The sequence below is a fragment of the Pituophis catenifer genome, unplaced genomic scaffold (genome assembly GCF_029215685.1).
Source record: "Pituophis catenifer annectens isolate HBS135680 unplaced genomic scaffold, rPitCat1.0.hap2 SCAF_1, whole genome shotgun sequence".
NCBI classification, from domain to species: domain Eukaryota; kingdom Metazoa; phylum Chordata; class Lepidosauria; order Squamata; family Colubridae; genus Pituophis; species Pituophis catenifer.
In genome coordinates this window covers 353,403,760-353,426,669 of record NW_027256881.1, presented here as the reverse complement: position 1 = coordinate 353,426,669, position 22,910 = coordinate 353,403,760, and the positions used below count along the sequence as shown (strand labels likewise).

General features: G+C 48.0%; 1 protein-coding gene across 1 annotated transcript in view; it reads right to left on the bottom strand.

Annotated features, from left to right (window-relative positions):
• Positions 1 to 953: 953 nt before the first annotated feature.
• NRTN (neurturin) overlaps positions 954 to 22,910 on the bottom strand; it is a 52,915-nt gene continuing 30,958 nt past the window's right edge. The window contains 3 exon segments of the mRNA XM_070931927.1: positions 954 to 4,433; positions 17,943 to 18,060; positions 18,062 to 18,196. Of these exon segments, the coding sequence (XP_070788028.1) occupies positions 3,985 to 4,433; positions 17,943 to 18,060; positions 18,062 to 18,169 (675 nt within the window). The 5' untranslated portion in view covers positions 18,170 to 18,196 and the 3' untranslated portion in view covers positions 954 to 3,984.

The following is a 22,910-nucleotide window of genomic DNA, read 5'->3' as shown; positions in this document are numbered from 1 at the left end:
GGCAACTGGCATGTACTTCTGACGGTTGTAGTATCCCAGGTAATATCATTGCCAGCCAGCTCCCAACCTGTTTTCAGCCATGTCACATTTTTCAGTCTTCAATTTCCAAACATTAAGCGGTGCTCAAAAGTTTGGGCACTCCTTGGAGATCGCAAAGATATTTTGGTTCCTTTAATAGAATTTAGGTGTGCTTGGTAAGCGCTCCTGTGATTTGCTTAATGGCCGTTGCAAAAACAGTCGTAAAACGAGGTGCAACTTAGTTAACTGCCTTGCTTAGGAACAGAAATTCTGGGCCCCCGTTTTGGTCATAAGCCGAGGACTACCCATAGAAGAGCTGGGACGGGAAAGGAGGTCGCTGGGGAACAAAATTCCCCAGAGAGAATTTGCTGGGGTGAAGCTGCTCTGGCCGCTTCCATTCATTCCTGTCCATACTTGCCCCATAGATTCTTCCAAGGGGAGCCCAATTATGGGGTGAAGGGGAGCAGCCGCCCTCTGACTGCTCAGGATGCCTCCCTCCTTTTCCTGGGGGGGGGATGTCAAACAGATCCCTACGCCCCATAGGAGTTGGAAGATCCATCCTGGGGCTCTTGCCAAGCTCCGTCCCTATGGCCTCTCTGTGGGTCAAACGGGAAAAAGGGGCAAGCACAGGGAAGGATCATTGCTGACACCCGCTTCCCACCTTCTTCTGCCTCTGCTTCATGCCATGGTCCCCAGGAAACCCAGAAAGGGGGTGAATGGGGGGGGGGCTGAATGGAAACCACTGACGGTGGAAGGAGCTTTCATTGGAGAATGTTGCTGCACCCCAGGAAAATCTCTGGACAGGTGGGGAGAGGAAGTAGTGAGAAGACGAAGGAGGTAGCTAAGGGGGAGGGGAAGAGCCCTCAAAGTCTGGGGTGGAGGGTCCCTTCACAGGCAACAAGGCCGGCTAGCCTGGGGGGGGGGGGGTAGGGGGTGGGAGAGCTCTGGTCAGTCCCAAGGTGATCAAAATGAAATTGGGGGTGGGGATTTTTTTACTCCCCTCCTCTCTCTGGGGAGGATGGGCAGAGGACCGGGCGGGGGGGGAGGTTCAAAGAAGGGCTTGAGTCCGAGAAGGGGAGGGGGGGCGAGGGTCTCTGGGGTGGGGCTGCCAAGGAGGAGCGTTAGGAATGGGGCCCTGCCAAAGGGAGGGAGGGAGGTCAGCTGGACGGGCACAGAAAAATTGGGGCATAGCAACCAACTTTCCAGGACTGTGAGTTCCCTGAGGGCTTGGGAGGATTCCCGTTTGGAGTGGAAAGAAACCAGTTTGTGCCAGCAGCTGCCCATCAACCCTGGCTTGGCATGTCCCAGGTGGGCATGGACTACACTCCCCTGGCTGAGGAGGATGGGTTCGGCAGACTAACGTCCAAAGGTAAGGAAGCCTCCAGAGGGAGGGAGAGAGAGAGAGACGACTGGCAGGGTTTCAGAGGGGAAGCCGCAGGGCTGGCTGGGTTGATCCCTTCTGCTGGAGGAATCCAGGCGAGGGATCCAGGCGGGCAGCACCGGGGCAAATTGGTCCCACTCTATTTCAAGCAGCTAGTTCTCATGGACTTCCGGACACAAACGCTCTGAGGTCCAAGGCTGGTGGAACCAGCTCACAAACTGCCAGAGAGGTGAAGATGACTGGCATCGCCATCCCTGATTGCCCAAGAAACAGATTAGAAACCCCCAGGAAGGGGAAGGAAGGTGTGTCTTAGCAACATGGGTTCTGGGTTCCTCCAAATGTTCAGAAGGGCATCACCTCTGTGGTGGAAAATCACAGACATAGCTGGAGACCCCAGGGACTCTTCCTTCCTTGCCCCTAGCAGGACCTAAATCTGAGAGTCCCTCTTTTGTGCCCCCACCGTCTTGCCCCCCCCAGGGGAGAGGCTTCATTCATCCTTATTTGTGAAAGGGGGCAGTCAAAAAAGTCAAGATGGCTGCCATGCCTGCACTATGGAGACAGGGGAAGTGAGGAGAGGATAATATGGATGGGGATTAGGATTGGGTTAAATAAGACTTCCCTACATTCCTTTCCTTCCTCTCCTCTATCCGGTCTGTAATTTCTTTGGCCACTCTTGACGGTGTCCAAGGTGAGAAATATTAGCGTGACTTCCTCACCTGCTGCCTCAAAGAGAGTTTTTGGGGTCTGGAGATGGGGACAGAGGTGGGAGAGGAGATGGCAATGAGGATTCTGAATCTCATTATGTTGATAAACGGGAACTACTAAAATGTTGGGAGGACTTGTCTCGAATCCAAGTCTTGTGAGGATCAGAGGAAGATGTGGGGGTGGAGTTTGAGCTTGCATGGAAGAAGGTTGAGGGGGGCATGAGAGGGTCCTCAAAACTCTGAAGGGCTGCCAGCTTGCAAAGAGTTCGGACTTCTCAGAGGCTCTCGAAGGTGAGAGTAGAATGAATGGGATTAAATTTCAAGGATGTAAATATGGATTAAACTAGTATTTCTCAACCTTGGGCCCCTGGACTTCAATTCTCAGAATTCCCCAGCCAGCCAAAACGTCCCCTTATCTTCCAGGACCCCAAGATTGAGAAACACCTGATTAGATATTAGGAATGTGTGGATTAGATTTAGCGTATTCCCTGGAGCTATTCAGAGATTGGATAGTCTCTGGTGAGTGGACTTGATGACCTCAGAGGTCCCATCCAGCTCTATGATTCTTTGCTCTATGACTTTCAGCTCAGCAATGGAGAATGAGTCGCTTGTATTAATAGCAGCTCTTGAGAACAGGGAGTGAGCCCCACTCTTAAACCCAAAACACCCGTGGCTGAAGGATTGTGCTCCCACCCCAAGGATAGGCAAGGCAATCAGTGAACAGACTTCCCCTAATCATCCTCCAGGATGCTGAAACTCCAGTTCTTAGTATACAACCTGTCCCCTAAAAGCAAAGTAAGTTACTGGTCCTCAGGATCTCTGTGCGCCATAGGGATTTTGGGAACAGCTGCCTTGTATTAAGCCCACTCAACTGGCCTCATCTAATCCAGGATGTCTGGCAGGAGTATCTCCCTCCCAGCAGGCCTCATTGAACCCGGGGCCTTTTGCCATTCCCCAACAGGTGTCTTGTGTCTGAACGACGCACCAATCTTCGCCTCTTAAATTCAGCTCTGCAATGTGTACAGAACCTGCTAGAAACGGACCCCATTAAGAAGTTGATGAAATGCCAACTGAAGAATGAGGTTTTTGTACATATCTGTCAATATTTTAGACTTAGGTCGACATTCCATATATATATATATATATAATATATATATTATTTTTACACAGTCCTGTTGATCACGGAGCCTGTACATTAAAATAACATTACAATCCTTGTCTGACGACGGAAGGGAAGAATTCCACAACCTGTCAGCCTCTTTTCCTGCAAGTCTTTTTTTAAAGAAACGAACTCTTGGCCTGCCAGACAGGAATTGAGGCCCCGCTTCAGTTCCCAAATGGAATCACTTAACGGAGGACCTCCCAGGCTTCACCCGTGCAGACTCTCAGCGGTTGCTCCAAGATCTCAGCAGACATAATCTGTCGAAAATCACAGGCAAGACCCCTTCCTCGTGCACGGATATCTGGGAAGGAGTTAAGCGCCCTCATTTTTTCTCCCCAACTGCACAACGTCACTCCTGAGAAGCCAAGAATGCATGTTGGTCAAGACTCAAAAGAATGGCTTTCTGTCCAGTGCCTCATCACCCCTCTGCTCAGAAGGTGGATGTTATTAGGGGAGGTCCCAAATATAGCCATCTCTGCTCCCCAGCTGCTCGGCGTATCCTGCCAAAGATACTGTTTCTTCAGCCGTGAGTCCTTTGGCCCTGTGCCTCCATCACCATCCTTGAGGTAGACCTTCCAAGTGGTTGTCCACATCCGGTCCTCTCTCGTCTGCTCTCTTTGGCTTTCCTACTTGGAGGTGCACCCTGGCTGGTACCCCATGGATGAAGCCAAGGGAGAATGGAGACTCTCTTCCTTCTCGTTGGCGTTTCGTCCTCCCGGTCACACGCAGCCACATTCCTTGGCTGACACCTCGTTTACGGTGTAGTATCGGTTCCCTGTGTCCAAGAACGAGACATCGTCATCGTACGACAATGGTCTGCAGCACGGACGAGCTCGCACCTTCTCCTTCCGGATCTTCCTCATGCTCCGCACGTGTTTCAGGGAGATGTCGTAGTTCCGCACGGCCGAGTCGCAGGTCCCACTGCAGTAGCGGAAGAGGACCGTCTCGTCCGAATTGTAGCCCAGGCCTAGCTCGCTGATGGTCACTTCCAGCTCCTTGAGGGAGCAGGGTTTGTGGCGGGCCTTGGCGCGCTTCATCCTGTTTCCGGCTTTGGCAAAGAGGGGCAGCTCGTGTCCTCCCGAGTTCATGGACTGGCTGTAGCGCTCGATCAGGGTGGAGATCAGTTGGTGGATTTCCCCTTCCGTGTAGCTCTCAAACAAAGTGCTGTCTGAAATCAGAAGAGGGACAGAGGTCAGCAAGGGGAGAGAAACATGTGCATGGGGGTCATCGCTCCTGTGGAAGCGATTGGCTGCCGATTTGCTTCCAGGTCCAATTCAAGGTACTGTGGTCACCTATATGGCTTGGGACCAGGCAGTAGTGGGTTTCAATTTTCTTCGCTACCGGTTCGCTATTGGGAATGCGAGTGCGCAGTGCTTCTGCACATGTGCAGAGCATTTTTTATGACCTCTGGGGTGAACCAGTAGCAACCCACCACTGGGACCAGGTTATCCAAAGGACTGTCTCTTCTCGGTTACATCCACCCGACCCACCAGAGCAGGGAGGCAGGGAATGTTGTGGGTCCTGTCTCCTAAGGATGTCCATACAGGGGGACCAAGAAGCCTTCTCTGTGGTGGCTTCCTCTGTGTTATTTTTCTCAGTTACATCCACCCAACTCCCCAGAGAGACAGGGAATGTTGTGGCCTCCCTCTCCTAAAGAGACCCATCCAGCAGGAACAACAAGAAGGGCCTTCTCTGTGGTGGCTCCCTCCTTGTGGAACATCATCCCTACGGAGATAAGAGTGGCCCCCGCTTTGACACTCTTTCGCAAGGTCCTGAAGACCCAGTTCTGCCAAAGGGTCTGGGGACCCCAGAGTGGGACAGAGACTACCAAATGGCTCATCTGATTCTTATCGCCAGACGAGGGAAGGGTTCTTGCTTCTTCTTGTTTTTATATTGGGTGTTTATCTTTGTACGCCACCCGACGTCACGGAGAGTGAGTTGGGTGGCTATATAAATTATTTTAATTAAATCATTGAATAAAGCTCACTGTGTGATGCCAAAGAAGGGCTGTGACCTTTCCTGGAACCAGGAGGCCTTTACTCATGGTAACTCATGCCTTGGTCATCTCCCGTCTAGATTACTGCAATCCACTCTAAATGGGGCTGCCCTTGAAGATCAGCCAGAAACTTCAACTGGTCCAGAATACAGCAGCAAACAGAGTAATGGGGCCTCAGCTGCAGCCCTCCTTCCCTCCTTCCGCTCCTCTCCTCTCCTTCCTTTCTTCCTTCCCTCTCTTCCTCCTCTTCTTCCTTCTTTCCTTCCTTCCTTCCTCTCCTCTCTTTCCTTCCTTCCCTCCCTCTCTCCCTCCTCTCCTTCCTTCCTTCCTTCCTCCTCTCCTCTCCTCTCCTCTTCTTCCTTCCTTCCTTCCTCTCCTCTCCTTCCTTCCTTCCCTCCCTCTCTCCCTCCTCTCCCTCCTCTCCTTCCTTCCTTCCTTCCCTCCTCTCCTCTCCTCTCTTCTTCCTTCCTTCCTCTCCTCTCCTCTCCTCTCCTCTCCTTCTCTCCCTCCTCTCCTTCCTTCCTTCCTTCCTTCCTTCCTTCCTTCCTTCCCTCTCTCCCTCCTCTCCTTCCTTCCTTCCTTCCTCCTCTCCTCTCCTCTCCTCTCCTCTCCTCTTCTTCCTTCCTTCCTTCCTCTCCTCTCCTTCCTTCCTTCCCTCCCTCTCTCCCTCCTCTCCTTCCTTCCTTCCTTCCCTCCTCTCCTCTCCTCTCTTCTTCCTTCCTTCCTCTCCTCTCCTCTCCTCTCCTCTCCTCTCCTTCTCTCCCTCCTCTCCTTCCTTCCTTCCTTCCTTCCTTCCTTCCTTCCTTCCATCCATCCATCGCGGTATACTGTATATTAGACTTATATACCACTTCGTAGCATTTTACAGCCCTCCCTAAGTACTTTACAGAGTCAGCCTCTTACCCCCAACAATCTGGATCCTCCTTTTACTGACCTCGGAAGGACCGAGGCCTGAGTCAACCTTGAGCCTGGTGAGACTCAAACTGCTGGCAGTCGGCAGTCGGCAGAATTAGCCTGCAATGCCGCATCTTAACCACTGTGCCATCACGGCTCTATTTTCCTTGTTAATTAAGGGGTGGTTTTTTAAAATTATTTTTTTTTAAAAAAAAATTACGAGCTGATGGACATGTGTTTATCCCAAGCATGATGAAGCACCTGAAAGTTTGACCAGTGCTGGGATAAGGTGAGCTGACTGCAGATCAGAAGTTTGACTTAGAGCCAAGCTTTTGCTGCCTGTAACATTTTAATGAGCTTAGTTTTATAGTTGTAATGTGGCTTTTACGATGCTTTAACTTTTCAATGGGAGCTGCCCAGAGCTGCTTCTAAGGTGGCTGGCTGCATTACGTGTTTTAAATGAATAAATAGATCCCTATCTATTTATTACCTAACCCTAAAAATAGTCATTTGTGTCCCAACGAGGCCTCAGGAAGAAAACGAAAGAATCGTGATGACAGGTAGACTTTGACTTACAACCATTCGTTTAGTGACCGTCAAAGTTACAACGGCCCCTAAAAAGTGATTTCTGGCCGTTTTTCACACTTATGACCATTGCGGCATTCCCCCGTGGTCACGTGATCCAAATTCGAACACTTGGCTAGACTCATAGTCATGACGGTTGCTGAGTTGCGACCTTCTGACAAGCTAAATCCGTGGGGAAGCTGGATTCACTTAACAACCGTGTCACTCAGTTCACAACAGGCAGGGAATCGCTTAACCGATGTGGCGAAAAAAGTTTGTAAAATGGAACAAAACTCGCTTAGCAACTGTCTCGTTTAGCAAGGTAAATTTTGGGCTCAGTCCAGGGGTGAAATCCAGCAGGTTCTGACAGGTTCTGGAGAACCGGTAGCGGAAATTTTGAACAGTTTGGAGAACCGGCAAATAACACCTCTGGCTGGCCCCAGAGTGGGGTGGGAATGGGGATTTTGCAGTATCCTTCCCCCAAGAGTGGGGTGGGAATGGGGATTTTGCAGTATCCTTCCCTTGGAGTGGGGTGGGAATGGGGATTTTGCAGCATCTTTTCCCTGGAGTGGGGTGGGAATGGGGATTTTGCAGAATCCTTCCCCTGGAGTGGGGTGGGAATGGGGATTTTGCAGTATCCTTCCCCTGGAGTGGGGTGGGAATGGGGATTTTGCAGTATCCTTCCACTGGAGTGGGGTGGGAATGGGGATTTTGCAGAATCCTTCCCCTGGAGTGGGGTGGGAATGGGGATTTTGCAGCATCCTTCCCCTGGAGTGGGGTGGGAATGGGGATTTTGCAGTATCCTTCCCCTGGAGTGGGGTGGGAATGGGGATTTTGCAGTATCCTTCCCCTGGAGTGGGGTGGGAATGGGGATTTTGCAGTATCCTTCCCCTGGAGTGGGGTGGGAATGGAGATTTTGCAGTATCCTTCCCCAGCCACGCCCACCAAGCCATACCACGGCCACCAAGCCACGCCCACAGAACTGGTAGTAAAAAAATTTGGATTTCACCACTGGCTCAGTCATGGTCATAAGTCAATGACTATCTGTATCTATGAAGCTGGGGGTGAAGATTCTTTACATGCGTGCAGGCTGACCAGTTCTCTGGAGCATGTAAAACATATATGCATGTAGGCATTACAGATCGTCCTTGCATAATGTCCGCCTTGTTTAATGACCCTTCAAAATGATGATGCCACTGAAGAAGTACCATTATAACCATCCCCACAGTCAGGGGATGGAGAGAGGGGCTCTGCAACCACCAGATTTTTATAACCAATGCAGCATCCTGTGGTTACATGAACATCATTTGTGCAATTCCCAATCGACTTCCCACAAGACTCCAGGAAGAAGCCCGCAGAAAAATCACAAGTTTTGGTCATGTACAGTGGTGGGATTCAGCTGGGAGTACCCACTTGCAGGTGGGCCCACCCCAACCCCCGCCCCAGTGCTATGCCGTCCGATTTAGCCACGTTTTCTAATCCGCTGTTGTGGCTCCGTTACTTGAGCCTGTGTCATCGGCAGGAGAGGACTCCGAGAGTGAAGGAGAGGAGTTGGCAAGGCCTCCCTCTCCAGGACCCTCCTCTCTGGCAATGCCTTTGGTGTCCGCCGAAGGGCAAGAGATAGGGCCGGGGCCAAGCACGTCCACGCAGCCACAGATGGACAGTGATGAGGGTAATGAGTCTTGGCTGGACCCACGCCAGTGTCGCAGAGATAAGCGCGCGCAACAGAAGAAAAGGTGTGCCAGAGATTAGGCTGAGTCACTGGACCACACCCCACAGGGTATAAAAGGGGGTGAGGTGGCCATTCAGACTCTGTGACGGACAAAACTAACTACTATTGAGTCACATTGCATCTTTGGAAACAACACTATCGGCCTTGGATTTATTTTACGAACTGGACAATTCTTGACTGTGGGTATTTTGTTTATTGAATAAAAGTTCTTGGCAAGCAGCTACTGGGTTGCTGCCAAGCGTCTTATCGGAAGAATTGGTTGTCTGTCAGTTTATTTAACCCCCAGCTGTCTCTGTCTGTGTGTGAGATGGGGACAGAACAGCCACGTGCATGCGTCCAAGCCACGCGCACGAGCGATCGAAGTGCTGGGCGAACCGTTTGTTAAATTATATGAAGCCCACCTCTGGTCATGTGATGTCTCATTTCTCAACTGCAGTTGGTTCACTTAGAGACCACAACGAGAGGGAGGTCACAGGTCCGTCACGGTCATGTCATGCTTTGCTTTGAGGACTACCTCAAGCAGGAGACCCTATCCCTGTGACGGTGAACCTATGGCGGTGTACCACCAGTGAACATGCGAGCTCAGCTCCACCAGTTGATTTTTGGGCCTTCCGGGCCCACCAGAAGTTGGCAAACAGGCCATTTCCAGCCTCTGGAGGACCTCTGGATGGGTGGGGAAAGCCGTTTTAACCCTCCCCAGGCTCTTAGAAAGGCTCTGGAATCTGGGAAGAGCACAAAACAGGCCTACCGGGCCCTCCGGAAGTTGGCAAATGGGCCATTTCCAGCCTCTGGAGGGTCTCTGGATGGGTGGGGAAGGCCGTTTTAAACCCTCCCCAGGCTCTTAGAAAGGCTCTGGAATCTGGGAGGAGCGCAAAACAGGCCTACCGGGCCCACCGGAAGTTGGCAAACGGGCCATTTCCAGCCTCTGGAGGGTCTCTGGATGGGTGGGGAAAGCCGTTTTAACCCTCCCCAGGCTCTTAGAAAGGCTCTGGAATCTGGGAAGAGCACAAAACAGGCCTACCGGGCCCTCCGGAAGTTGGCAAATGGGCCATTTCCAGCCTCTGGAGGGCCTCTGGATGGGTGGGGAAGGCCGTTTTAAACCCTCCCCAGGCTCTTAGAAAGGCTCTGGAATCTGGGAGGAGCGCAAAACAGGCCTACCGGGCCCACCGGAAGTTGGCAAACGGGCCATTTCCAGCCTCTGGAGGGTCTCTGGATGGGTGGGGAAAGCCGTTTTAAACCCTCCCCAGGCTCTTAGAAAGGCTCTGGAATCTGGGAAGAGCACAAAACAGGCCTACCGGGCCCTCCGGAAGTTGGCAAATGGGCCATTTCCAGCCTCTGGAGGGTCTCTGGATGGGTGGGGAAGGCCGTTTTAAACCCTCCCCAGGCTCTTAGAAAGGCTCTGGAATCTGGGAGGAGCGCAAAACAGGCCTATCGGGCCCCCCGGAAGTTGGCAAACGGGCCATTTCCAGCCTCTGGAGGGCCTCTGGATGGGTGGGGAAAGCCGTTTTAACCCTCCCCAGGCTCTTAGAAAGGCTCTGGAGCCTGGGAAGAGCGCAAAACAGGCCTATCGGGCCCACCGGGCCATCACGTGCCAAAAGCACGTGGGGAGCTGGTAGAGTCACACATGCATGCGTGGGGGGCATTGAATTATGGGTGTGGACACATGAGCTCACGACCCCCCCCCCCGCCCCCCGTTTTTGGCACGTGATGGCAAAAAGGTTAGCGATCACTGCCCTATCCTATTTCCCACAAACGGTTGTCCAATCTCTTCTTGAAAACCTCCAATGGTGGAGATTTCCCTCAACTCCAGAAGGTGAATTATCCCGCTGGTGAATCCTTTTCCCTGTCAGGAAATTTATCCTCTAGTTCTAGGTTGCTTCTCTCCTTGATTACTTTCCATGCGCTACTTCTTACCCTGCCTTCGGGTTCTTTGAATAACAGAATAATGGAATAACAGAGTTGGAAGGGACCTTGGAGGTCTTCTAGTCCAACCCCCTGCTTAGGCAGGAGAACCTACACCATTTCAGACAAGTGATTGTCCAGTCTCTTCTTAAAAACCTCCAGTGATGGAGCCCTCAAAACTTCTGGTGGCAAGCTGTTCCTCTGGTTAATTGTTCTCACTGTTAGGAAGTTTCTCCTTAATTCCAGATTGTTTTTCTTTTTGATTAGTTTCTATCCGTTGCTTCTTGTCCTGCCCTCTGGTGCTTTGGAGAATAAGTTGACTCCCTCTTCTTTGACTCCCCTCTTCAAATACCAGAAGACTACTATCATGTTTTCATTAAACTAAAGGTTAAGGTAAAAGTTCCCCTCGCACATATGTGCTAGTCATTCCCGACTCTAGGGGGCAGTTCTCATCTCCATTTCTAAGCCGAAGAGCCAGCGCTGTCCGAAGACGTCTCCGTGGTCATGTGGCCGGCATGACTCAACGCCAAAGGTGCACAGAACGCTATTACCTTCCTACCAAAGGTGGTCCCTATTTTTCTACTTGCATTTTTTTACCTGCTTTCGAACTGCTAGGTTGGCAGAAGCTGGGACACTGAGCTTATCGATTAGAAAGGTCAGCAGTTCGGCGGTTCGAATCCCTAGTACAGGTCTCCTGCGTGAGCAGGGGGTTGGACTAGATGACCTCCAAGTTCCCTTCCAGCTTTGTTACTGTTCATTAAACTAGACATTCCCAATTCCTGCAACCATTCTTCGTATCCTCCAGTCCCCTAATCATCTTTGTTGCTCTTCTCGGCACTCTTTCTAGAGTCTCAATATCTTTTTTAATATCGTGGCAGCCAAAACTGGAAGCAATATTCCAAGTGTGCCCTTACCAAGGCATTATAAAGAGGTACTAAGATTTAAGACTGTGCAGTTATTTTGCTCCTCAAAGTCTGTAAATTCTACTGCAAAGAACTACCCACCCCCCAAGAGAGAGAGCTGCTGCAGTATATGAGGATTCCTAAGAAGCATGAATAAACATTTGACTAATCCCATTTTAAAGGCCAGCTCAGCTCGTGCCGTGAAGACAGTTATGACTCTGGAATCTGAGACAGGAAGCCAGGAACTGCTTACTCAAAGGCAGATATCCCCTCGGACTCCAATTCCCATGAAATGAGTCAATCTAGATAATGTCAAGCAGTAACAGATTTCTACCCAGCTTTGCACACTAATGTGCTGGACTCCTCATCCAGCCCAGAGTTCTGTTTCCAAGCCTTACATGTCTGGGCAGCAGGTTACTATATACACAATCAAAATCACGGGAAGTATTAGTGTTGTTGTTGTTAGTTGCGAAGTCGTGTCCGACCCATCGCAACCCTCATGGACAACGTTCCTCCAGGCCTTCCTGTCCTCTACCATCCTCTGGAGTCCATTTAAGCTCCCGGCGACTGCTTCAGTGACTCCATCCAGCCACCTCGTTCTCTGCCATCCCCTCCTTCTTTTGCCCTCCATCGTTCCCAGCATTAGGCTCTTCTCCAGGGAGTCCTTCCTTCTCATTAAGGTGGCCAAAGGATTTGAGTTTCAACTTCAGGATCTGGCCTTCTAGAGAGCAGTCAGGGTTGATCTCCTCCAGGACTGACCGGTTGGATCGCCTTGCAGTCCAAGGGATTCGCAGGAATCCTTTGAATCTATCAATCTATCTATCTATCTATCTATCTATCTATCTATCTATCTATCTATCTATCTATCTATCATCTATCTATCTATCTATCTATCATCTATCTATCTATCTATCTATCATCTATCTATCTTTCTATCTATCTATCTATCTATCTATCTATCTATCTATCTATCTATCATCTATCTATCTATCTATCTATCTATCTATCTATCTATCATCTATCTATCTTTCTATCTATCTATCTATCTATCTTTCTATCTATCTATCTATCTATCTTTCTATGTATCTATGTATCTATCTATCTATCATCTATCTATCTATCTATCTATCATCTATCTATCTTTCTATCTATCTATCTATCTATCTATCTATCTATCATCTATCTATCTATCTATCTATCTATCATCTATCTATCTTTCTATCTATCTATCATCTATCTATCTATCTATCTATCATCTATCTATCTATCTTTCTATCTATCTATCTATCTATCATCTATCATCTATCTATCTATCTATCTATTATCTATCTATCTATCTATCTATTATCTATCTATCTATCTATCTATCTATCTATCTATCTATCTATCATCTATCTATCTATCGATCTATCTATCATCTATCTATCTTTCTATCTATCTATCTATCTATCTATCTATCTATCTATCTATCTATCGTTGTTGTTGTTAGTTGTGAAGTCGTATCCAACCCATCATGACCCTATGGACAACGTTCCTCCAGGCCTTCCTGTCCTCTACCATCCTCTGGAGTCCATTTAAGCTCCTGCCAACTGCTTCAGTGACTCCATCCAGCCACCTCATTCTCCGTCGTCCCCTTCTTCTTCTTTTGCCCTCCATCCTTCCCAGCATTGGGCTCTTCTCCAGGGAGTCCTTCCTTCTCATTAAGGTGGCCAAAGGATTTGAGTTTCAACTTCAGGATCTGGCCTTCTAAAGAGCCGTCAGGGTCGATCTCCTCTAGGACTGACCAGTTGGATCACCTTGCAGTCCAAGGGACTCACAGGAGTCTTCTCCAGCACCAGAGTTCATAAGCCTCCATTCTTTGAAGCTCAGCCTTTCTTATGGTCCAACCTTCACAGCCATCCATTGCAACTGGGAAAACCATCGCCTTGACTATACACACTTTTGTTGGCAGGGTGATGTCTCTGCTTTTTAGAATGCTGTCTAGATTTCCCACAGCTTTCCTTCCCAGGAGCAAGCATCTTTTAATTTCTTGGCTGTAGTCCCCATCTGCGGTGATCTTGCAGCCCAGGAAAATAAAATCGGTCACTCCCTCCATTTCTTCCCTATCTATTTGCCAGGAATTGAGAGGGCCAGATGCCATGATCTTAGTTTTCTTAATGTTGAGTTTCAAGCCAACTGTTGCACTCTCCTCCTTCACCCGCATCAAGAGGCTCTTTAGTTCCTCTTCACTTTCTGCCATTAGAGTATTAGAAATATTAGTACCACTTTATAAAACCTTAGTAAGACAGCACCCGGAATATTGCATCCAGTTTTGGTCACCACGTTACAAAAAAGATGTTGAGACTTTGGAAAAAAGTGCAGAGAAGAGCAACTAAGGTGATTAACCGGTATTTCCAACGATCAGCTGAACCGCACGGTTTAGTTTTGCTAGAAAGCAATCCTGCTTTCTAGCAAAGCTAAACCGTGCGGCACAGCTGATCCGCCCCCTCGCTGTTCTACTTACCTTCCCAAGCCTCCTTTTGGCACGTAGCGCGCACGCACGGCCAGCAAACCAGTAGCAAACCGGTTCAGATTTCACCACTGGGTCAATCTATTCTCCAAAGCAGCAGAAGGCAGGACAAGAAGCAACGGATGGAAACGAGTCAAGGAAAAAAGCAACCTGGAATTAAGGAGAAACTGCCTAACAGTGAGAACCATTAAACAGTGGAACTTCTTGCCACCAGAAGTTGTGGGTGCTCCATCACTGGAGGTCTTTAAGAAGAGACTGGACAGCCATCGGTCTGAAATGGTATAGGATCTCCTGTTTGAGCAGGGGCTGGACTAGAAGACCTCCAGGATCCCTTCCAGCTCTATTCTGAATTGAATTGTTCTGCTGCACTTACAGCCTTTCAAAAGCGCTCCCTAAATCCTTCAAAGTTTGATTTAATTACCTACACAGATCCATCCTAATCAGCTGCTTCTCCTACGAGTTTCATTCCTACACAAGTATACAATTAAATCCAAATTAAAAGCCCACCACAAATCGCAGGAAAAAGCCAAATGTGTCCCAGCCTTTTGTTTTCTGCTCAAACAGCCGCAATTCCAGTTGATCCTTTGTTCCCGCTGACTCGGGAGGCGGGATCTGGATTTAATTGCAAAAGGGGTTATGCGGATTACCCTTCCGCAAAGCACTTGATTGGACTAGATTTGGGTCTTTCCTTGCGGCAATCTTGGTGTGATTAACTGATTATCTCTGCTTTAGATGTCTGCTTTCTTTGGAGAGAAGCACTCTGTCTATTTTAATGAAAAGAAGGTCCGGGGGGGGGGGGCATGATAGCATCTTCCAATATTTGAGGGGCTGCCCCAAAGAAGAGGGGAGTCAACCTATTCTCCAAAGTACCTGAAGGCAGGACAGGAAACAATAGATGGAAACTAATCAAGGAGAGAAACAACCTAGAACTAAGGAGAAATTTTCCTGACAGTGTGGACAATTAACCAGTGGAACAGCTTGCCACTGGAAGGAAGGAGGTTTTAAGAAGAGGCTGGACAGTCATTTATCTCAAATGGTATAGGCTCTTCTGTGTGGCACCAATTATAGAGAAGATGAGAGAAGGCCGGCTCCGCTGGCATGGGCATTCCAAAGAGCAGCACTTTCCACCATTGGCAAGACAGCCCACCAACTAGAAGTCAATGGCCGGCGACCTCGCGGACGTCCAAAACAGAGATGGCGAGACAACATGAACCATGCAAGCCACGGGACTGCGTCCTGGGGACGCAGCCGATCATGCTAAGTGGCATTCAATGAGGGGCCGGTTTCAAAACCCATCACTACTGGTTCGTTCGTGGACATGCATGCGTTCGCACGCACAACACTTCTGCGCATGCACAGAGGCGTCCAGGTGGATGGGCAGAGCCTCCTGCCACCGCCGCTACCTGTTCACTCAAACCGGGGTGAACCGGTAGCAACTCACCACTGAATTCAATGATCCAAAAAGTAGATCCTGCATCTATGCATATACGCTAGGAAGAAGAAGAGATCTAGGCTCCCCTCTTTGGATGTGGTGGTTGGATTAGAAGACCTCCAAGGTCCCTTCCAACTCTATTATTCTCTTCTTCTTCTTCTTTTTTTAATTTGATTTATATGCCGCCCTTCTCCGGAGACTCAGGGTGGCTTACAATGCATTAAGCAATAGCCTTCATCCTTTTGTATATTTATACAAAGTCAGCTTATTGCCCCCACAAACTGGGTCCTCATTTTACCTACCTTAGAAAGGATGGAAGGCTGAGTCAACCTTGAGCCTGGGGAGATTCGAACTAGCAGTAATTGCAGGCAGCTGAATGATAATAACAGGCTATTAGTCTGCAGCACCACCAGGCTCTTTTGTTCTGTTCTCAATGTCCACTTTGAAGAGGGAATTTTAAAAAAATCAGCTGGAATATCAGGGAACCGCTAATTCTTGTGAACCGATTGTGATCACAGCAGTGGTGAAATTCACATTTTTTTACTACCGGTTCTGTGGGTGTAGCTAGTGGGTGTGGTGTGATGTGGTGTGGCTTGGTAGGCGTGGCAAGGGAAGGATACTGCAAAATCTCCATTCCCTCCCCACTCCTGAGGGAAGGATACTGCAAAATCTCCATTCCCACCCCACTCTGGGACCAGCCAGAGGTGGTATTTGCTGGTTCTCTGAACTGCTCAAAATTTCTGCTACCGGTTCTCCAGAACCTGTCAGAACCTGCTGGATTTCACCCCTGGATCACAGGTGCTGTGTTCTTATGCATTGGTGTGAGAAGCTGAAAATTATGCACCCCTTTGACTTTCTCAGCACGCCAAAGATCTTAAAACCTTTGTGCAATTGTGCATTTGAGGTTCTATGGACAAAATCAGAGATGTTCTAGCATTTAGGGACATTACAAACAGTCCTCAATTTACACCAACAATGGAGAAGAAAATTTCCATTCCTAATGAAGACAGTTCTTAAGCAAGTCGCGTCCCATTTTGCGATCTTTTTTGCCATAATTGTTAAGTGGATCAGTATTGTTAAGTGAACCATATCATCGTTCAGCGAATCTACCTTTTCCCATGGACTTTGCTTGTCAGAAGCCAGCTGGGAAGGTTATAAATGGTGGTCATGTGACCCCAGGATGCCGCAATCATCATAAATACATGCAGGTTGCCAAGCACCTGAATTTTGAACATGTGACCCTAAGGGATGCTGCGACGGTCATAAGTGTGATAACTGACCCTGAGTCACTTTTTTAAGTGCCATTTTAACTTTGAACAGTCATTAAACAAATGGTTGTAAGATGAAGACTACTTGTAGTGACATTCATGTGTGCAGCCATGTTGTTAGCAGGATCCAGAAGCCAGTTCAGACAAACCACAAGCCCCACAAAGCCAGAATATCAGTGAATTGCGTGTCAGGTGTCCAAATGAAGTCAGAGACACTGACACAAACTTGTAGTTTTATATAAACAAATATATTTATCATCTATATTTACAGCAGACAAGATAGTCAGGAACGCAGGGACATCATGAGGTAAATCAAAAGGTATACAGAGCATACAGAAGAAAAAGGTGGGGGGAAGGGAAACTCCACTTTTCACCTACAGCAACCAATCACAATGTAGATTGCCTCATGCACAAGCAGACAAGATAATCAGGAACACAGGAATATTGTGAGGTAAATCAAAAAGTATACACAGAAGAAAAAAGGTGGGGGGAAGAAACTCCCCCTTTACACCCATATCAACCAATCATAGCATAGATTGCCTCATGCATGAGAAGACAAGATAGTCAGGAACACAGGAACATCGTGAGGTAAATCAAAAAGTATACACAGAAGAAAAAGGCGGGAAAAAGGGAAACTCCCCCTTTATACCCACAGCAACCAATCACAACGTAGATTGCCTCATGCATGAGCAGACAAGATAGTCAGGAACACAGGAACATTGTGAGGTAAATCAAAAAGTATATACAGAAGAAAAAGGTGGGGAAAAAGGGTAATTCCACTTTTACACCCACAGCCACCAATCACAGCGTAAATTGCCTTCTGCATGAACCAGCACTCTCCAACCAATCAATTACAACTGTGTGTTTTGGCCCAATGTATACTGCTCCACTTCTAAATTAAACAGCCTAACAAACAAACAGCCTGAGGCCAACTGCCATTTAAAAGTGCATGTAGTCTTCAACTTACGACCATAATTGAGCCAAAAATTTATATTACTAAGTGAGACATTTGTTAAGCGAGTTTTGTCTCATTTTACGACCTTTCTTGCCACTGCTGTTAAGTGAATCGCTGCAGTTGTTAAGTTACTAACACGATAGTCAAGTGAGCCTGGTTCCCCACTGACTTTGCATGTTGGAAGGTTGTACAAGGGGATCACATGACCCCAGGACACTGCCACTGTCATAAGTACAAGTCAGTTGCCAAACATCTTAATTTTGATCACATGACCATGGGGATGCTGTAATGGTTGTAACTGTGAAATGAGTCGTAACTCATTTTTTTTCCAGTGATGTTGTAACATCAAATGGTCACTCGACGAACGGTTGTAAGTCGAGGACTCCCTGTAGAAGATCAGCTGAGATCAGGCTACCTGCAGACCCTTGGAGTGGAATAAAACCCCTTGGAAGCAATGTCCCCCATTCCTGGACATACCCGTTGCACCAGAGAGAAAAAAGAAGGATCAGGCACAATGACTTACACTGGGAGATCAGCGACCTTCGGCGTCCCAGCTCCCGCGGAAATCTTCTGGATCCCTCGGCCAACGAAGGAGAGGAGGAGGCGTCAGTGGCGTCAGTTCTGGAGAACAGCGACAAAGGGGAAGGCAGCGGATTTGAGGCTCCGGCTGAGCATGTCTCTACAAACCAAAATGGAGAGCATGGAGCCGAAAACCATGGTGCCTATGGCTGCAAACTTCCATACCTTCATCTTAGACCGAGTCAGGACATTGGAAATCTGGAAGACAGTCAAAAGCAACAGGCTTAATTCCACCTGTCCTCCACGAGGATGCCACATCGGCAAAATCCAAAGAAGATGCACCCAGCGTCGACTTTTCCTCCATCACCACTCCATCCTGTCAAAGGCAAACTCGCTTAGAGTCTGTGGTGGGGAGAGCCAGCCGCCTTCCCTGCTAGAAAACGGTGCCATGTTTGCAGAACACCTGACTCAAAAGGGACTTGTTTCATTTTCCCGGGCTGTGCACCCTTTCGCCCCACTGAATGTTAGATTCTGCCTTTCGCAACACCAGCATATGAATGAATAAATTCATTTATTTCTTGCCCTCAGTCACATGGTTTTCTGTGGCTTGATTGCTATGGGGTTTATCAAACTATTGAAAACTATCCAGAAAAGATTTTTACCCAGGTTATACGGGGGGGGGGGGGGGGGTGTTCAGCAGGTTCTGACCAGTTCTGGAGAACCAGTAGCGGAAATTTTGAGTAGTTCAGAGAACCGGTAGTAAAAATTCTGACTGACCCCCGCCCCCATCTATTCTCTGCCTCCCAAGTCCCAGGAAATGGGGATTATTATTTTTTTTTTATTATTTAAATTTTTATACCACCCTTCTCTCGAAGGACTCAGGGCAGTGCACAGCCAACACTAAAACATACATATGCAAAAAATTTAAAAGCAATTTAAAAATATATTAAATAATCTGGCCCCAATCTTATTAGAAAACTAAAACAACCATTAAAATTCATGTTTAGGCCAGCCCAGCTTGTTGGAACAATAACGTCTTGAGAGCACGGCGAAAGGCGCGTAGGTCAGGGATCATCCGTGTCTCTGGGGCCAATTCATTCCAGAGGGCAGGTGCCCCCTCAGAAAAGGCTCTCGCCAGTCGACATTGTTTGACCGACAGCACCCTGAGGAGTCTCTCTCTGTGGGAGCGTATTGGCCGGTGGGAGGCTATCGGTGGCAGAAGGCGATCTTGCAAGTACCCCAGGTCCTAAGCCATGGAGCGCTTTAAAGGTGGTCACCAACACCTTGAATCGCACCCGGAAGACCACCGGGAGCCAGTGCAACTCGCGCAGGAGAGGTGTTACATGGGAGCATCGAGTCGTTCCCATAATCACCCACACGGTCGCATTCTGGACCAATTGGAGCCTCCAAGTGCTCTTCAAGGAGAGACCCAATATCCTTCCCCCAGAGTGGGAATGGAGATTTTACAGTATCCTTCCCCTGCCATGCCCACCAAGCCAAGCCAAGCCCACCAAGCTACACCCACAGAACCGGTAGTAAAAAAAATTTGAAACCCACCACTGGTGTCTTTCCAAAATGTCACAACACTTGTAAAAAAAAAAAAAGTGTAAGGCTTTAATCGCAGGGTTGTGGCTTCCATTTTGACTTTTCTTTTACTCCCCCCTGCAAGAGCTTCTACAAATATTGATAAAGGCCAATAAAAGAAAAATAAATAAATAAAATGATTTGGGTTTTTTTTTTAATGTGCAGGCATTTCTTGACTTACAATCACAACGGAGACCCAAAATTTCTGTTGTTAGGCAAGGGAGTTGTTAAAAGAGAGTTTGGCTTCATTTTATGACCTTTGTCGCCAGGTTTGTTAAGGGAATCATGCAGTTATTAAGTTTACTCATGTGTTTATTTAGCTAATCCAATTTCACCCCGTTGACTTTGCTTAAGCCGGTTGTGAATGGTGATTATATGACCCTGGGATATTCCAACCTTCGTAAATATATGCCTGTTGCTAAGCACCCAAATTTTGATCAGATGACCATAGGGATGCTTCATGCGACAATAGGACAATTCGGGACAGCCATCTGGAGGCAAGCAGCCAGGGGCGGTCCCCTCGCTACCAGCCAAGTCGCTTTTGCCAACTCACTGCCACCGAGTCATTGCAGGACAATTCCGTATAGGCAATTTGCTGCAAGGACAACTCTCTGCGGATGCCCGGATGGAGAGCCAGGTGGGCAGGTAGGCAAGCAATTGGCAAGCAGGGGTGAAATCCAGCAGGTTCTGACAGGTTCTGGAGAACCGGTAGCGGAAATTTTGAGTAGTTCAGAGAACCGGCAAATGCCACCTCTGGCTGGCCCCAGAATGGGGTGGGAATGGAGATTTTGCAATATCCTTCCCCTAGGAGTGGGGAGGGAATGGGGATTTTGCAGTATCCTTTCCCTGCCACGCCCACCAAGCTACGCCCACAGAACCGGTAGTAAAAAAAAATTGGATTTCACCACCAGGTGGGTGAGCAGAATGAACTGTGGCTGCAGCTGGGGGCTTCCCATTTTCACACTGCAATGGAAATCAACTTTGCAGCTATTAAGATTGTTGGACGAGCAGGCACAAAAACAGCCAGGGAAGCGATTGAAGCCTGGGAAATGGACCCCCTCGTCAGTCAATGGGAGTGCTGATAGGCTGATTTGCTTAGCCTATCAAGTACTTAGAAGGCGAGGGCTGGGCAGCACAAGCAAACGGCTGCCGACAACTTAAAAGCCAGCCATCAGCATCTAAAAAGCCACATACAACAGGCACCATATAAATACCACACCTCGAACAGCACACACTCTGCTAGAAAGAAGTTCCCCAAAGATGGGCTCCAGCACGAGTCCGAAAGCTCAGAAGTCTGGTCCCGGTGACCGACCCAGATTGAATCCTGCATTTTTACATTCCCCGCCACCACCCCGCCACCATTGCCTCTGTGCTGAGTTCCAGGGTGTTCCAAGTTCGGACCATTCAGCGGTGGGCAGGGCAGACAGTGGGGAGGAAGTGGTGGACGGGAGCCTCCTGGGGGGGGGATGTGAAAATGGGAAGCCCCTGGCTACCACAGTCACTGTGCCCATGTCAGGGTTCCGAGTAACGCATCCACCCAAAGCAGAACTCCGAGACAGGTAGATTCCTCAAAGAACATGTTTATTCATTATCAAATTCATTTAATAATTTTAAATTATTTTAATTGATGTTGTCTTGTGTTTTTAATAGGCTGTACACCGCCCTGAGTCCTTCGGGAGAAGGGCGGTATAGAAATAAAATTATTTATTTATTTATTTATTTATTTATTTATTTATTTATTTATTTATTGGACACATCATATCGGCATAGCTAGTGAAAACCAATTTTAAAGGTTCCTGCGGTTTCCCCCCCCTAATTAAAAGAGCAAATATTTCCTTCCCCAGGTGTCACCAATCACATTGTCCAATGCAGATAGCTGGGAGGCTGCTTGGTCATTCCTCTTGCCATCTGTTGGGATGACCTTGGTTCCCATGAGAAAAATTTTTTGCTTTGACTGGTAGCCTGTCTATCTGCTTCCCCCCCCCTTCCCCCTTTCAAAGTTCGTGGCAACTATGAGGCAGGAAAAGATGGCTTCAGCCTTGGTAGTACAGTGGTTTAATGCACCCTGTAATTAACACAGCTGCCTGCAATTTCTGCAGGTTCGAATCTCACCAGGCTCAAGGTTGACTCAGCCTTCCATCCTTTCTAAGGTAGGTTAAATGAGGACCCCAGTTTGTGGGGGGCAATAAGCTGACTTTGTATAAATATACAAAAGGATGAAGGCTATTGCTTAACGCATTGTAAGCCGCCCTGAGTCTCCGGAGAAGGGCGGCATATAAATCAAATTAAAAAAAAAAAAAAAAGTCAGCTTCAGAGTTGACAGACCAGCTGCTCGCTCACTTGCCTACCCAGCTCTCCATCCAGGCACCCACAGTAAGTTCTCCCCACACCGAATTGCCCATGTTGAGTTGTCCTGCAACAACTTGACAGCACCAGACCCTGCTTCTATGCCTCTCCGAGTTGCGGGGAGTCGGGCAGCGTAGAAATGTAACAAATGATTCTTATTGTGACTATCCCCAGAATTTTATGGCGTCTCCGTACCCAGCAAAAATGCCGTTTTCCCACCAAAAATGCAGTGTTGTAATTTTCCAGACGGAAATGTATTCTTTTTTCCCTCCCGTTTCAAACCCGATCATAAAATTCAGAAGAGGATTAAGCCTGGCGTAACATGGACCACAATGGAAAGTCTGAAGATGCCGAATAAAAATAAAACCTGGTCTCTGTCATTGTGGCGATTGCAATGAAAATTATCCATGGTGAGGGACGGGAAAGGGACCGTCTTCACGATATAGTAGCCCTCAAATTACAACGACAATCAAAACAGGATTTCCGTTGCTAAGCAAGGCAGCAGTTTTCAGGTTTCACATTTTTATTAGTTGATCAAATTAGTTTGATGGTATTTTGAACGCAAGGCAGTTCCTAAGTGAATTCGGCCTGATTTTATGACCATGGTTGAAATCATAAACAAGTTAGATTTAGAACAATTAATCAGTGGAACAACTTAGTTAGTTAGAACAATTAATCAGTGGAATAAGTTTCCTCCAGAAGTTGTGAATGCCCCACACTGGAAATTTTTAAGAAGATGTTGGACAACCCTTTGTCTGAAGTGGTGTAGGGTTTCCTGTCTGGGCAGGGGGTTGGACTAGAAGACCTCCAAGGTCCCTTCCAACTCTGTTATTTTATATTCTATAAAATTGAGTCCTTGGTGAGGGTCATGATTTAGGATGGAAATTCTGACTTCTATTACAGTCGTTAGGTGCCGGACCTCCCTGAAATCCAACTGGCCTACCTTGCAGGCCTGTTGCAAAGACCTAAGAGAGGATACTGTTCACGGATGGAAAAATGCTCAGAAAGGACTTTGTTTCGGCCTCTTGTTGATTTTCTTCTT